This window comes from Astyanax mexicanus, chromosome 1, assembly GCF_023375975.1.
Source record: "Astyanax mexicanus isolate ESR-SI-001 chromosome 1, AstMex3_surface, whole genome shotgun sequence".
Taxonomy (NCBI): domain Eukaryota; kingdom Metazoa; phylum Chordata; class Actinopteri; order Characiformes; family Acestrorhamphidae; genus Astyanax; species Astyanax mexicanus.
The window spans coordinates 936493-953769 of record NC_064408.1 but is presented as its reverse complement, the minus strand read 5'-3'; the positions used below and the strand labels follow the sequence as shown (position 1 = coordinate 953769).

The window sequence follows — 17277 nt, the reverse complement described above, 5'->3', positions numbered from 1 at the left end:
GGTGCTGGCGGCGCGGCGACTCTGGCAGCGGGAGCTGGTGCTGGCGGCGCGGCGACTCTGGCAGCGGGAGCTGGTGCTGGCGGCGCGGCGACTCTGGCAGCGGGAGCTGGCGCTGGCACGGAGACTTGGGCAGCTGGCTCTGGCACGGAGACTTGGGCAGCTGGCTCTGGCACGGAGACTTGGGCAGCTGGCTCTGGCACGGAGACTTGGGCAGCTGGCTCTGGCACGGAGACTTGGGCAGCTGGCTCTGGCACGGAGACTTGGGCAGCTGGCTCTGGCACGGAGACTTGGGCAGCTGGCTCTGGCACGGAGACTTGGGCAGCTGGCTCTGGCACGGAGACTTGGGCAGCTGGCTCTGGCACGGAGACTGGGGCAGCTGGCTCTGGCACGGAGACTGGAACTGCTGGAGCAGACACTGAGACTAGAACAGCTGGAGCAGACTTGAAGGCTTGAACAGCTGGAGCAGACTTGAAGGCTTGAACAGCTGGAGCAGACTTGAAGGCTTGAACAGCTGGAGCAGACTTGAAGGCTTGAACAGCTGGAGCAGACTTGAAGGCTTGAACAGCTGGAGCAGACTTGAAGGCTTGAACAGCTGGAGCAGACACGGAGGCTTCAGCAGCTTCAGCAGACACGGAGGCTTCAGCAGCTTCAGCAGACACGGAGGCTTCAGCAGCTTCTGCAGACACGGAGGCTTCAGCAGCTTCAGCAGACACGGAGGCTTCAGCAGCTTCTGCAGACACGGAGGCTGGAGCAGCTTCTGCAGACACGGAGGCTGGAGCAGCTTCTGCAGACACGGCAGGAGTCCGGGGGCGTGGCTCAGCAGCCGAAGACACCTCGGAGATGGGCGTGGCCGCCGAGAGATTTTCGGAGCTGGGTGTGTGCAGATCCAGCGGAGCAGCAGCAGGGCTTGAGACTGCGGGTGGAACAAACACCCGGACCGGAGCTGCAGCTTCGCCGGCAGAGACTGTAGAGGCAGAAAGCGCGGGGCCGCCGGTAAAGTCCGGCGCGGAGAGAGTTCCAGAGCACGGCTGAGTGGCCGCGGAGATAGTCCCAAAGAGAGGCTGGATTGCAGCGGCGGAATTCAGATCTGCAGCCGCCATGAAAGCCAGCTCCTCAACCTGAGGAGCTAGCGCTGCAGCTGCAGGGCTTGAGAGTGCGGTTGCCGCAAAATCCCGGACTGGATTTGTACTCTCTCCGGCTGAGTCAAGCGCGGGGAAAGTCTCTGCTCGCGGCTGGCTCGCTGGGTTGGAGGTCCTGTAACGCGGTTCGGCAGCAAGCGCGGGGAACACGGAGCGCGGTTCGACTGCCATCGCGGAAGTCCCGGAGCGCGGTTTCACAGCCGCCGCGGAAGTCACAGAGTGCGCCTTTGCCGCGGGAGAGGAGAGTGTCTTGGCCGCGGGAGGAGCTAGCTTTGGAGGCGCTGGGGAAGCTAACGCCTTAGCCACCGGGGAAGCTAGCTCTGGAACCGCCGGTGAGGAGCGCACCTTGGCTGCAGGGGAACGGACGGGAGTCGGGACGGCCTCTGGAACTGTGCGGCCGAGAGCCGGGTAGAGCACCGCCCCTGGGGGAAACGGTAACGGAGCACGGGCCGGTGCGGGGTAGAGCTCCTCTTCGTCCTCAGAGCTGCTGGGAGCGCACCCGAGAAAGTCCCACGGGTCCCGCTCCTTGAGCCTCGGGTACATGGAGGTACCGAGGCTCAAAGCACCAACCCTCATCGCCCCCCCAAGAAAATCCTCCCCGGAAAAGGGGTCTTCTTCCGGCTGGCGGGACCCCTTAGAGCGCCTACCCCGAGGCCTGTGGCGTCCTTGAGGCCTCGAGGTGTCCTGCGCCGGGGTCCCGCAAGGAGCACGGCGAATCGCCATCCTGGTGCCCATCCACGCAGAACCTGCTGTGTCCATGTTGTGGTCGGTCTTTCTGTCACGAATGACCCAGGCAGGGAGACGAGGAGGCGGACACAAGTGCAGGTAGGGCGATATATAAATAATTTAATAAATAAATAACAAAGAAACACTGAATGAGGAACACGAAACAAAGATACACAAATAACCATAAACCAAAACAAATCAGAGAACATAAACTAAACCAACTAGAGAAAAAGACAATAAATAAACAGGGAATATATACAATGTAAATAAACTAGAAAAATAAACACTAAGCAGGGGTATCTACAAGGAACTAACTGAAATAAACAAGAGACTAGAAACATAAAACTATAGATAAACACAGAGACTAGGGCGCGAGGAACAGAGGCTATGAAACACAGAGAGACAAACGACAGGGGAAGGTGCAAAGACCGACGGAGACAAAGTGGTAGACGAGGGCTATATAAGGAAACAGGAAACACTATAATAGAAACACCTGGGGCAGGGGCGGAGCTACAAATGAGAAACACATGGAAAAGTACTGAGACACAGGGGCACAGGTCACGTGGGACACACACAGAGACATGAGACAGGGCTAAGACATGACATTATGAAGCTTTTTTTGTGAAGATTACTTTATTATCACTTATATAAACTGAGTTTATGCAAAGTGATCACGCCAATACATTTCATCATAGCCTACTTTATATATTTACATGAATAATTGATAAAATTACTACCTCTTTTCTCTCGTCTACAGACTTCCCTCTGTTTAATTTACTCTACTGCTCAATTTTGTTGTTTATTTGTTATATGCTTATCATATTGAGTCTGCAAATTGCTGAAACTTTACTTCTTGTGTGTTTAAAACTCTTTAACAGGACAGGATTTTTGTTAATTGTCTGTCTGAAATTACACCACTAAATCTTGAGGATTTCTATTTAAGCATTACATAAAAATCTTTCATGATCATAATTGTACTTTTTAACAGAAAATATAAAAAAAATAAAAATATAATGAATAAAATCATAAAATTGGCTCTTTCCTGAACTTTTAAATTTTAAAATCAATATTTTCCTGAATGTAAATCAAAATTTTAATGTCTCCAAACCTTTAGTTTTATTACGTTTCTCTAGTTTTTGTCTTTTTTTAACAGAATGCAGAATTTGGTTTGATTCCTGTTACTGATCTGAAATTATTAAGTGGAGTTGAGAGAATTTTTCAGAGTGTAAATTAGTTATTTTACTCCAGAAAAAGGGTTTATATCACATTAACCTGTAGCCCGTGTACAGGACAAGGACAAGGTATAAGATATAGTGTTTCTCCTTATATCTTATACCTACTACTGATTGTACTGAAGTATCGACAGGTTCTAGAACAGCACTAAATAAGAATAAAGTATTAATATTATTTATAAATTACCTACAAGACAATACAACCATTTACACTGTACTTTTACTGGGAACAGATGGAATTTGTTGAGGTGCACATTGAATTCTGCGTGATTTGTTCAGCCGTGGTTTTATGTTTTTTGGATACAATCCGGGTTAGCACCCAAACATCCCTTTCAGACAGCTTCCTCTTACAGCGTCCACAGTTAATCCTGTTGGATGTGGTTGGTTCTTCTTGGTGGTATGCTGACATTACCCTGGATACCGTGGCTCTTGATGCATCACAAAGACTTGCTGTCTTGGTCACAGATGCTCCAGCAAGACGTGCACCAACAATTTGTCCTCTTTTGAACTCTGGTATGTCCCCCATAATGTTGTGTGCATTGTAATATTTAGAGCAGAACTGTGCTCTTACCCTGCTAATTGAACCTTCACACTCTGTTCTTACTGGTGCAATGTGCAATTAATGAAGATTGAACACCAGGCTGCTCCAATATAGCCATGACAGCGTTATGCCCCATTCACTTTCAATATTATTATTAATATTATCTGTTAAGTCTGTTTGGAGCATCAGCTAAAAAACACAGTTTATAATATACTGCTAATGAAGCTAAAACACAGTGTAAACTTACCATAATGTAGTTTAACGATAAATGGATGATTGACCTCAACCAGAATGTCCCTCTCCATCTTCGTCCTCACCCTGTCCCTCACTGAAACCACACACACACACACACACACACACGAACCATTACCCTGGCCCACAAACCTGTTCAGCATTAACATATTACATATTAGCATTAGCATCGACCCAAACTCTTTAAAATCTGATCAGTGTTTATAGGATACCTTTCAGTGTCGCTTTCTTCAGGACCTTCATGGCATAAAGCTGTCCTGCATCTGGACCCGAAATCTTCCTCACCAGGAACACCTGAACACACACACACGTATATGTAAGGATCAGCACGATGCTCATCGCTATCTTACCCTCCACCAACAGTCTATTTTCACTCCTTCCTCCTGCCTGGTTTAAACAGCAGCAGAGCTTCTGAATATATCTACACTGATGGGCGTGGTGTTCTGGAAATGAGGTGTGTTCAGGTACATTTCTGGAGTTTTATCTTGTTTATCTTGGTAACAGAAAACACAGGAGCTCCACTGACTGAATACAACCTAGACAGACGCCAACAGTCAGACGTTCATCGCTATCTCGGTAACACAGGCGCTGTGCCGAGCCGAGCGTACACCCCCACTTATTACACACACATGAACACACAGCAGCACAAACCCAACTTTTACATCAACAATAAACAGAATAGTAAATAAAATAACATTGCTGTTCCCGTAAATGAGCTGCTGGAGCTCCTTCACAGCGTCAACCAGCAGCTCAGTTTCCTCTGCTGAGAAGAGTTTGTTGAACACGTCCAGGTAGCTGCGAGCTAGCTAAAATACTAATGCTACTGGGGAGAGAACTACCACTAGTGACAAGCTAGCTAACCTTAGCAACGAGCTAAATTACACACTAATGTTACCGGGACGTGAACTGAAGCTAGCGACAAGCTAGCTAACCTTAGCGATGAGCTAGCTAACATTAGTGATAAGCTAGCTAATGTTAGCAATGAGCTAGCTAACGTTAGCGATGAGCTAGCTAAAATACTAATGCTACTGTGGAGAGAACTACCATTAGTGACAAGCTAGCTAACCTTAGCGATGAGCTAGCTAACCTTAGTGATAAGCTAGCTAACCTTAGTGATAAGCTAGCTAACGTTAGCGATGAGCTACCTAACCTTAGCAATGAGCTAGCTAAAATACTAATGCTACTGGGGAGAGAACTACCATTAGTGACAAGCTAGCTAACCTTAGCGATGAGCTAGCTAACCTTAGCGACAAGCTGTTTAAGGGCAAATTGTGTTTGTTTGTTTTTTACATTATAAAATTTTAAAAATATATTATTTTTAAATCTTAATCTGGTCCCTTGACTCGGACTCGGCTCTAGCGGTCTTGACTACAACACTAGTGGGTTGTTGTTTTCAGCACTGCAGTGATTAGCACTGATTAGCATGGTGGTGGTAGTGTAGCTAGTGGGCGTGGCTTGTTCACCTTTCCAAACGATCCCTGTCCCAGAACTTTGCGTAGCTCGAACTGCCGTGGATCAGCTCTCTCCGACCCCTCCTTCACATGATGAGTTATACTGATCTCCTTCACCGGACCTTCATCCTGAGGAAGAGGAGGAGACAACACACTGTCAGATACAGAAAAGGGGGAGGAGCCTAATGCTCATCCTGTGGGATTCTATTAGCTTCCATTACTTGTTAGCCACATTAGCCTCATAGCAACATTGGTTATTAGCTACACTCTAATGACTATACTGTCTTGGGTGTGTCTCGGGTCATCATCATGCTGGAAGACCCAGCCACGCCCCATCTTCAATGCTTCAAATTACTGAGAAACAGAGAGAGTTTACATGACCAAGCAACTCATATCCATCCAAGCCTTACATCACTAACATCAAACAAAATGGGCTTGGTTTGGTTTCCAGGAGAACAGTGCTGATCTGGCTGCAGTGTGCTGAGTGTAAAGTTTGGCTGAGGGGGGATCATTATGATTTTTGGTGTGAAGTTGTTTTTTTCCAGAAGTTGGGATCGCCCTTTAGTACCAGCTTCAGCAGACCAAGAGATTTTGGACAATTTCATGAGAATAGCACTGCTGAGGTAAATATATGATTAGAATATCACTGCTGAGGTAAATGTATGATAAGAATAGTAGTTCTAAGGTAAATGCATGTTTAGAATAATACTGCTGAGGTAAATGTATAATTAGTATATAAGTGCTGAGGTAAATGTATGTGAGCAATAGCACTGCTGAGGTAAATGTATGATTAAAATAGCAGTTCTGGGGTAAATCTATGATTAGAATTGCACTGCTGAGGTAAATGTATAATTAGAATAGCACTGCTGAGGAAAATGTATGTGAGCAATAGCACTGCTGAGGTAATGTATGATTAAAATATCACTGCTGAGGTAAATGTATAATTAGAATAGCACTGCTGAGGAAAATATATGTGAGCAATAGCACTGCTGAGGTAAATGTATCATTAGAATAGCAGTTCTGAAGTAAATGCATGATTAGAATAGCTCTACTGAAGTAAATGCATGATTAGAATAGTAGTTCTAAGGTAAATGCATGAATAGAATAATACTGCTGAGGTAAATGTTTAATTAGAATAGCACTGCTGAGGAAAATGCATGTGAGCAATAGCACTGCTGAGGTAAATGTACCATTAGATTAGCAGTTCCGAGGTAAATGTATGATTAGAATAGCAGTTCTGAGGTAAATGCATAAATATAATAATACTGCTGAGGTAAATGTATAATTAGAATAGCACTGCTGAGGAAAATGCAAGTGAGCAATAGCACTGCTGAGATAAATGTACCATTAGTTCTGAGGTAAATGTATGATTAGAAAAGCGGTTCTCAGGTAAATGGAGAATTAGAATAGCATTGCTGAGGTTATTTTATGATTAGAATAGCTTTACTGAGGTAAATGTATAATTAGAATAGCACTACTGAGTTAAATGTATGATTAGACTATTTTATGCTTCCAACTTTGTGGGAACAGTTTGGGGGCTGAATGAAATGAATTATAGTAGAGACTGTGAAAAAAGACCTTCTCGTCTCGTTAACATAAGAAGGAATAGTGAAAAATTCCTATAAACACACTCCTAAACCTTGTGGAAAGCCTTCCCAGAAAATTAAAGCTGTTGTAGATGTAAATATAATATTAAACATTATGGATTAAGAATGGGATCACCCAAGTTTATATATGTGAGGAAGACAAACGATCGAATACTTATATAGCAAATATAGTTTATATTAGCCTTGTAGCCGCAATGCTAGTATTAGCTGGGAGACGTATCACTGAACTATCGCTTTAATGCAGTTCCACCACTCAGAGCTGTTTCCTGTTGTGACTAAGTAAACCTCAGGCTTTCAGTCCACACACACACTTAACACACACACATACACACATACACACAAACACACAAACACACACACAAACACACAAACACACACACACACACACACACTTAACACACACACATACACACATACACACAAACACACAAACACACACACACACACACAAACACACACACACACACACACACACAGAGGAAAGGGAAGTTGGTGTGAAACCCACCACAAGAGGACATGATTCGCAAAACACAAAAACACACACACACACACACACTTAAAAAACATGAAATCATATAAAGAGCTGCAACACAAACCAATATCCACTTATTACCTGACTGTTACACGCAGACTTAAATGTATGATTAGAATAGCACTGCTGAGGTAAATATATGATTAGAAAAGAAGTGCTGAGGTAAATGTAGGATTAGAATATAACTGCTGAGGTAAATGTATGATTTTAACAGCTCTACTGAGGTAAATGTATGATGAACATAGTAGTGCTGAGGTAAATGTAAAAAAACACATTTAAAAAAACGTGAAATTATTTAAAGAGCTGCAACACAAACCAATATCTACTTATTATCTGACTGTTACACGCAGACTATACACACTCCATAAGATGTACGATTACAATATTAGAGTAGTACTACTGAGGTAAACATATGATTACAATAGCAGTTCCGAGGTAAATGCATGATTAGAAAAGCACTTCTGAGATAAATGTAGGATACGAATATTAGTTCTAAGGTAAATGTATGATTAGAATAGCTTTACTGAGGTAAAAGTATTACTAGAACAGCACTGCTGAGGTAAACACATAATTAGAATAGCAGTTCTGAGGTAAATTCATGATTAGAATAGTAGTTCTGAGGTAAATGTATGATTAGAATAGTAGTTCTGAGGTAAATGTATGATTAGAGTAGTAGTTCTGAGTTAAATGTATGATTGGAAAAGCATTACTGAGGAAAATATATGATTAGAATAGCACTGCTGAGGTAAACGTATGATCAAATAGTGGTTCTGAGGTAAATGTGTGATTATAATAGCAGTTCTTAAGTAAATGTATGATTGGATTAGCACTGCTGAGGTAAATGTATAAATAAAACAACATTTCTGAGTTAAATGTATGTTTAGAATAGCCTTTCTCAGGTAAATGTATAATTACAGTAGCAGTACTGAGGTAAATGTGTGATTAGAATAGCAGTTCTGAGGTAAATGTATGATTGAAGTAGCACTGCTAAGGTAAATGTATGAATAGAACAGCAGTTATGAGGTAAATGTAAGTTTAGAATAGCCTTTCTCAGGTAAATGTATAATTACAGTAGCAGTTCTGAAGTAAATGTATGATTAGAATAGCAGTTCTAAAGTAAATGTATAATTAGGAGTAGCACTGCTGAGGTAAATGTGTGATTAGAATTTCACTGATGACGTCAATGTATGATTTTAATAGCTCTACTGAGGTAAACATATGATTAAAATAGCAGTGCTGAGGTAAATATATGATTAGAACAGCAGTTCTGAGGTAAATGTATGATTAGAATAGCACTGCTGAGGTAGGAGAACACTTACACTCATTGGAGTGTCATCTTCTCCCATAGAGTCATCCTGCAACACAAGAACAGACATGTTACTGCAAACCACACACACTATACACACACACACACACTATACACACACACACACACACACACTCACACACTATACACACACACTATACACACACACTCACACACTATACACACAGAATTTCACAGGATAGTAGAATGTCTGGAATTCTGAGTGTGTGTGTTGCCACAAGTTCACCAGGGATTCACCACAGGAGAAAGGAGATAGTTCTCGTGTAAAGTTCTAGATAAGAAGGTTCTCACACTGCACTGTAATACATCACAACTGTGAGCAGAATTCATCACTCTACAAAAACTAAAACTGACTAGAACTGAATTAAAAGTTTATAAAACTAACTTAAAAAAATTTAGAAATTACAGATAGAGTACGCATCAAGGTGAGTGTAACGTTTATTAACACATTTTTTTGACTGCTTGAGGCTAAATTCAAAAATAGAAAAAAAACAAAAGAAAAAAACACTTTAACATTATATTTTTTTTAATGCAGTGCATTGTACAAGAATTAAGATTTCATGCATTTTATAAATGTATGATTAGAATAGCACCACTGAGGTAAATGTATAATTAGAATAGCACCACTGAGGTAAATGTATAATTAGAATAGCACCACTGAGGTAAATGTATTCTGATTTTTCCATTTGCATTTTGCAAGTTGGATTATACCATCAGATTTATGCTACAAGATCAAAATATTGTCAAATTTGAAAATCGAGAGAAGATTAAAAATTTTAAAATTGTTTAGTCTGAAACAAATTACTTAAGATTATTGAAAAAATTGTATAAAACCACATTTGTTCTTCACTCAACCGAAAGAAAAAAAAATAATGATTAAGTTTTATACCCAGTTCTATTTCAGAATTTTCTGGCTTGATATAGTCAGAAATTAAACTGCTAAACATTACACTGACCCTTTATTTTTGTGTTTTTTAATTTATGTATAAGCTCTTATTCCACTCGAGCAGTTTTACATTTTACTGTTTTTATTTTATTGAGTTTTATTACATAACACCTTTTTGAATCCTGCACCTAAAAAATAACCCAACATAACCAAAAAAAACTAAAACTAATACTACAATTAACACTAGAACTAAAACTAAGCACTAATAAAAAAATAAAAATAATAAAAACTAATAAAAACTAGCAAACCCACTTTAAAGACTAATTAAAACTAACTGACTTGGAAGAGAAATATAAAATAAAAAGAAATAAAATTCAATTTAAAACTATTCTAAACTTGCTTCTGAGCAGAACCAACATCATCTCCTGGTTATGTTTCTACAGAAACACGTTCTTTACACTGTTTAACACTATAATCTGTGAGTGTGAACAGTAGTGTGAACAGTAGTGAGAGGAAAACACACATCACGCTGTTTTTAATCTGCTGGTTCTCTTATCGCTCCGTATCAGTTTATCATTTTTACACTGTTTGTGTTTCCAGTCTAATCCAGTTCCTCCCTCCACTCAGAGAGAACCCAGAACCAGGGGTGGGCGATTCGGCTCTGAAATAATATAAAATAAACAAACCAAAATACTCTGTGAAGCGTTTAGGTGGATATTTTTGGAATTTGATTTTAGTTTTGACATTTATTAAAGCAGTTCATCAAGAAAAGGTAATGCTAAAGTGAAGCTTTGATTTTTCACAGTTAGCTTTTTCAGTTTAGATTCGACTGTAAAATAATTGTATGGTAATAAAAATAAAACTGCAAAAAGCGTTTTTAATTTTTATTTTATTTTTGTCACATATGACCTTTGCCCAAGTGAAAAGTGTAATTCCAAACAAAGTGATTTGATTTAATTTAGTTTTTAATTTTGTCAATATATTTTTACATGTTTAAAAAAAGCACAAAGCGCTACTTGCATTTTTATTTCAGTTTTATTTTTGACAGGATTTACCTCCCATACTGATGAGAGCCAGTTTCATCATTTTTTCTTTGTCATTTTTACCTTTACTTAAGTTTTTATTATTATAAACTTTTTTGATGTTTTTTGCAGTGACTGAAGTTGAGGATACTTTCAAAGTTCTTGAAATTTAAAGTCATTTTTTTTATCTTTATTTAGTTGAGTAGTTGTTGCTTCTCATAATCTGGATTCGAACATTACTCAAATATTCACTATTCACTGTATACCTGTAACTCTACCTCTTCACTACTTTACTTTAACTGATGCTCTCAAACACTTTATTAAGAGACAAGAAATTCAAGTAATTAACTCTTGATGAGTTCAGCACAGCTGTTAACTGAAAGCCTGAATTCCAGGAGACTCTACCTCATAAAACTGACTGATTATAGGTCTTTGGTACTTGTTATTAATATAAATTAGATCATTTATGTCATTAATATGATAAAAATAATGAATAATAGAATGGTAGTTAATATGTATGTAAAACGGTGAGCTGCTATTGGCTGAGGAAGGTCATTACTGGTCTATATAAACTGGTTTTTAGTAAACAGATGATAAATAAGGTGAGTGTAAACTCCAGCTGCTGGGTATAAACACAGCCTGTTTCCACATCACAGGATTACAGACCATCACCAGTCCAGACCAGCCCCACACAAGAGACCGTCCCAGTGTAGAGCTGGCCCATTATAGGCAAAAAAAAATATATATATATATATATATTTTTTTTTTTCTTTTGATCTTTTAAAAATTTTTCAGATCGGATTTTCGTTTAAAATTGATTTTTTTTCCTCCCTACTAAAAATCAAACTAACGATTAGGGGTGTGTGATATCACAATATTTCCTGGTATTTTCACGATAGCGATATGACAAAACACTGAATTAAACAAATTCTTTAGAATTGTATTATTGCATGCAATATGATATGGCTAACTGAGATTTTATTTTTATTTTTATTTTTATTTTTTTCAGATTTGTATCAGAAGTCAATAATCCAGAATGATCAGTCATGATAATAATAATAATAATAATAATGCATTTCATATATCTCCATATATCCAGGATTAAAGTAAAATATAATGGAAATGAGAACAGTGTGAATTTTTCTTTTGATAAAACAGTATAAAAGTAGAACTCTGATGTGATAATTAGGGGGGGGGGGGGTGATATATAGGCACCATATTTCAGGGTATAATATCATGGTTCACCATATTCAATTTTTTTGCCGATATTATCACATACAATACGATATGGCACACCCCTACTACCGATTACAAGGGAATGGTTCAAAACTAAGTTTACCTGTAAAAAAAACAATGGTGTTTGGTGTTTAGAAGTTTTCACTCTTTAGCCCTTCCACTTTTACCCCTACTAGTGGTGTGCCATATCATATCCAGTGATGGTAAAGTTACTTTGAAAAAGTAATCCGATTACTGATTACTGATTACTCCTTTAAAAAGTAACTTAGTTACTTTATGGATTACTTGATTTTAAAAGTAACTTTATTAGTTACTTTCAGCAGCTGCAGACACCACCTCCCGCCGCCTTAACATAAACATTATAACCAGTTTTGCCAATACTCCCTTTATTGGAAAATGCATTTTTAACAGCAACAATTTATCTCTATTAAGTTGAACTATTTCCTAAAAAAATAAAAAACATTTTTATAAAAATAAAAAAATTAACTTCACATAAATATTTTTTTTATAAAAAATAAAATATGGTCTTTCTTGATTTTACTAAACATAAATACTTGTTTTTATAAAAAATATATAAAATAAAGAAAGTCTTTCTTGACCTGACATATTTAACACTGTAAAACTGAACATTGAACCTGTTGTTCTCTGCAGGGCAGCAAGGAGTGGTTTTATAAAACAGAACCGTGTATATGGTCTAGACCAGGGATCACATATATGCAGACTGCGGTCCGGGTCCGGACCCAGACGATGTCCAATACGGACCCAAACCGATAAACTACTGAGAAGGATTTAATTCTGACAGTGTTCATTTAAAGCACCGGAACTTTTCTTGTCTTTACGGTATTGTGAACTTCCAATCACGTGTGGTGTAAAATCTTTAAATGCTCTCCTCTGCCAATCAAAGTTGTGGCAGACCGCTGCCCTGGCTAGTGAATTGGGACGCGGCCGCAAAAAATACGCCTTTATAAAGAGATAGGGAGCCCGAGAACTGGCGAAAAACGAAAACGGGCGGAAACTAAAGACACGCCGAGCGCGAGAGAGAGAGAGACAGGGGAGAAAGCGAGACGCGTGTGATTGGGGAAGAGCGGAGGGGGAATGGGTAAGGGAGCGGTGTGTGTGTGTGTGTGTGTGTGTGTGTGTGTGTGTGTGGAGGAGATGAGGTGGAGAGAGAGAGAGAGAGTAACGCACAGTGACTTAAATAAGTAACTTTAATCTGATTACTGGATTGGAAATAGTAACGCGTTAGATTACTCCTTACTGAAAAAAAGGGTCAGATTAGAGTAACGCGTTACTAAGTAACGCGTTACTGACATCACTGATCATATCGTACACGATAATATCGCCAACATTTTTTTTATATCGTGAACTATGATATTATACCCTGAAATATAGTACCATATCACCCACCCCTAATTATCACATCAGGGTTCTGCTTTTATACTGTTTTTATCAAAAGAAAAATCACACTGTTCTCATTTCCCATTATATATCTACTAGATACAGATTATATCTGTACAGTATCATTTATTTCACTTTAATCCTGGATATATGGAGATTTATAAAGTGCATTATTAGCTCCATGATATTCTGGATCATTGACTTGATTATAGCACAAGTACATTTTTTGTAATAGAGCACTTTGCCTCAAGTCATTTTTTAATAAAGCACTTCAACTTTTAACCAAGTCACTAAACTGCAGTGTGAAACTGAACAAAACTAATCGACTAAATACAGCAGAGGATAAAATGTAACAAACACTTGTTTTAAAGTTTTAGGTGTTTAATCGCTGTAAAGTGTTAGACTTTCAGTGTAAAGGATTTAATCTTACGTTATAGAAATTTACCCTAAAATAACTTATTTTAAAGTTAAAGGTTTAAGCTTTTAAGCTTTTTTTAAGTTTAGTCTACTTGTTTAAAATGTAGGTTTAGAGGTTTTAGTGTAAAGTTTAGGTTTTAGTTTTAGTCTCAGAGTGCTGTAAAGAGTTAGTTCAGATATTAATGTTTGGGTATTGATTAAAATAAATGTTTTAGGTGTTGTGAGAATCGGATGCAATAAATGTAATTTTACACTGCGATTTTATAAAATCTAAAATCTGGAACCTTGCTTACTGTCATTAGGAGAATCTATTCATGTTATGCTTGCCTTAAAGACCTTTTTTTGGATTAAAACTTTATAAAACTTTCGTGCTTTTTTTTTTTAGATTTTACTGCTTTTTTAGATTTTACTGCTTTTTTAGATTTTACTGCTGTTAATTGTGAATTTTACATTATTTTTAAGCTGTGTTTCTATATTTTTACCAAATAGAGAACTTTAACTTTTACTCAAGTCACTTTTTTGATAAAAGCACTTTTACTTTTACTCAAGTCACTAAACTAACAGACTAAATACAACAGAGGATAAAATGTAACAAAAACTTGTTTTAAAGTTTTAGGTGTTTAATTTTTTAGAATTTTAGACTTTTACTGTAAAGGATTTTATCTTACATTATAGACATTTACACTAAAGAACTTAGTTTAAAGTTAAAAGTTTAAGCCTTTTAGCTTTTTTAAGTTTAGTCTACTTGTTTAAACTTTAGGTTTAGATGGTTTAGTGTAAAGTTTAGGATTTTGGTGCTGTAAAGAGTTAGTTCAGATATTAATGTTTGGGTATAGATATAAATGTTTTTGGTGTGAGAATCGGATGCAATAAATGTAATTTTACACTGCGATTTTATAAAATCTAAAATCTGGAACCTTGTTTACTGTCATTTGGAGAATCTATTCATGTTATGCTTGCCTTAAAGACCTTTTTTATTAAAACTATTAAACTTTCGTGTTTTTTTTATTTCCTGCTTTTTTAGATTTTACTGCTGTCAATTGTGAATTTTACATTATTTTTAAGTTGTGTTTCTCTATTTTTACCAAATAGAGAACTTTAACTTTTACTCAAGTCACTTTTTTGATAAAAGCACTTTTACTTTTACTCAAGTCACTAAACTAACAGACTAAATACAGCAGAGAATAAAATGTAACAAACACTTAGTTTGAATAAGTTTTAGGTGTTTAATCCCTGTAAAGTTTTAGACATTTACTGTAAAGGATTTCGCCTTAACCTATTGATATTTATACTAAAATAGCTTATTTTAAAGTTAAAAGTTTAGCTTTTTTTAAGGGATTATTCTGCTTGTTTAAACTTTAGGTTTAGATGTTTTAGTGTAAAGTTTAGGTTTTAGTTCAAGTCTCAGAGTTCTGTAAAGAGTTAGTTCAGATATTAACAGTTATATAACGATTATAATAAATGTTTTTGTTTTGTTTTATTTTACACATAAAACATAAACCCTGGAAGCTCTTTTACTGTTATTTGGAGAATATATTTTTAGTTAAAAAATATAATAATAGTGATAATAGTGATAATGGTGATAATGGTGAGGAATGTGCTCGTGCACAGTGCACCCAAAGTTCAGGAGGTTTATATGAGTTGCGGATCTACAGGACCAGAGAGAGACCAGTGTGCGTGTTAACGTGTAAACACTACTCTCGTGCACGCGCGCCTGTAAACAACAACATCAAAAACTACAACTGCAACAACAGTAACAACAATAATAATAGTAACAGTAACAACACATAGAGATCAAAGAGATCAAAGCGGTGAAAGATCAAAGGCTGGTGTTTACCTCGGGCTCGAGATGTCCCACTGCCAACTTCTGCCACGGGTCCGCGAGCTGAGCCAGCGGCATCTTCACCACCTACCGAACCTCCAGAACCTGATCTAGAACCCGATCTAGAACCCGGTCAAGATCCAGAACCCTGTACTGCAGCCCGAACTCTCACTCTCTCTCTCACTCTTTACTCTCCCTCACTTCCGCTCTCTGCCAATATGGCGGCGCGTGCGCTTACCTGTCCCTCACACTTCGCTACACCACGCCCCGCCCCCTGCCGCGCTCTGATTGGCCAGAAGCTCGAACATTAAAGCAGACTGACAGACCGTCAGAATTTATCTTTACAGACAAAATAAAACAATAATTAATAAAATAATTATCCATAAAAAACGATATATAAAGTAATTTTACTTTAGTTTTTAATTTTATGTGTTTATATAATTTACTATATACTAACTGATATTTACAGAGCCCCAAATGTAAATATAATATAATAAAATGTATATATAATAATGCGTGGCCACAACTTATCAAAGCGTGGGAACGAGAGAAATCCTAATGTGTGGGGGTGATTTATTAAGGCATAGGAAAGAGAAAACTAAGTAGTGGCCATGACTTATTAAGACATGTGAATGAGATAATTAAGTAGTCGACATAACTTATTAAGGCATGTGAATGAGATAATTAAGTTGTGGCCACGATTCATTAAGGTGTGGGAACGAGATACTAATGCATGGCCATAACTTATTAAGGCATGGTAATGAGATACTAATGCATGGCCAGGATTTATTAAGGTGTGGGAATTAAATAATTAAGTCATGGTCACGACATATTAAGGCATGGGAACAAGAAAGATACTAATGCATGGCCACAACTTATTACGGCATGGTAATGAGATACTAATGCATGGCTAAGATGTATTAAGGTGTGGGAATTAAATAATTAAGTCATGGTCATGAAATATTAAGGCATGGGAACAAGAAAGATACTAAGGCATGGCCATGACTTAATAAGGTGTGGTAACAAGATAATTAAGTCGTAGGCAGGGAATAATAAAGCTTGCTTTTCTGTAAATTAATGAATGTAACATCAAATTTCCTTTAATCCAAGAATAACCTTTAGTAATAAAATAAAGAGTGAACTGGTTTATTTTTATCTCTAATAATGATGAATTAGGGTGATATTTTGGAGTCTCTTGCAGTGAGACAGGCTGTAATTCTAAGTAAAAAACTCTAAATTCTAACACTAAAAGCTGATTGGCTCAGTCGTGGTCTCACATTTTTTTTTAAACATGATGTCACTTTAGTGGCTCCGTAAATATTATACAAAACACGCTCTTTACACAAAATTCACTTTTACACAAAAGTTCCTTTCAGAATGAGACGTTTAGGAGCTCTAACACTTTTATGCAAATAAGCTGTAGCTGGCCACTCCCCATGCAGTTGGGTTTTCTTAGTTTCATTAATAAAGGGCCTCAATATTTTACCGAGCATTATTTTACTAAAATCTGCAATCAAAAAGTTATTGTTCAAATCCAAAACAGAAACAATAGTTCAAAAATATACGATTTAAATATACTTTAAGTTACTTTATTATTCTTTGTAGCTATTTGAAAAATATTTGTGTTTGGATTTTTCTTTTTTTTTCTTTGCTTTCATTATTGTGTTTTTGTGGATTTTGCTGCTAAAG

General features: G+C 37.9%; 1 protein-coding gene across 1 annotated transcript in view; it reads right to left on the bottom strand.

The window, feature by feature from the left end:
* Positions 1-15827, bottom strand: part of rps6ka3a (ribosomal protein S6 kinase a, polypeptide 3a) — a 43658-nt gene extending 27831 nt beyond the window's left edge. The window contains exons 1-5 of the mRNA XM_049484964.1: positions 15604-15827; positions 8800-8835; positions 5354-5470; positions 4103-4184; positions 3886-3966 (exon numbers count right to left, since the gene is read on the bottom strand). Of these exons, the coding sequence (XP_049340921.1) occupies positions 3886-3966; positions 4103-4184; positions 5354-5470; positions 8800-8835; positions 15604-15666 (379 nt within the window). The 5' untranslated portion in view covers positions 15667-15827. The remainder of the gene's footprint in view (positions 1-3885; positions 3967-4102; positions 4185-5353; positions 5471-8799; positions 8836-15603) is intronic.
* Positions 15828-17277: the final 1450 nt, after the last annotated feature.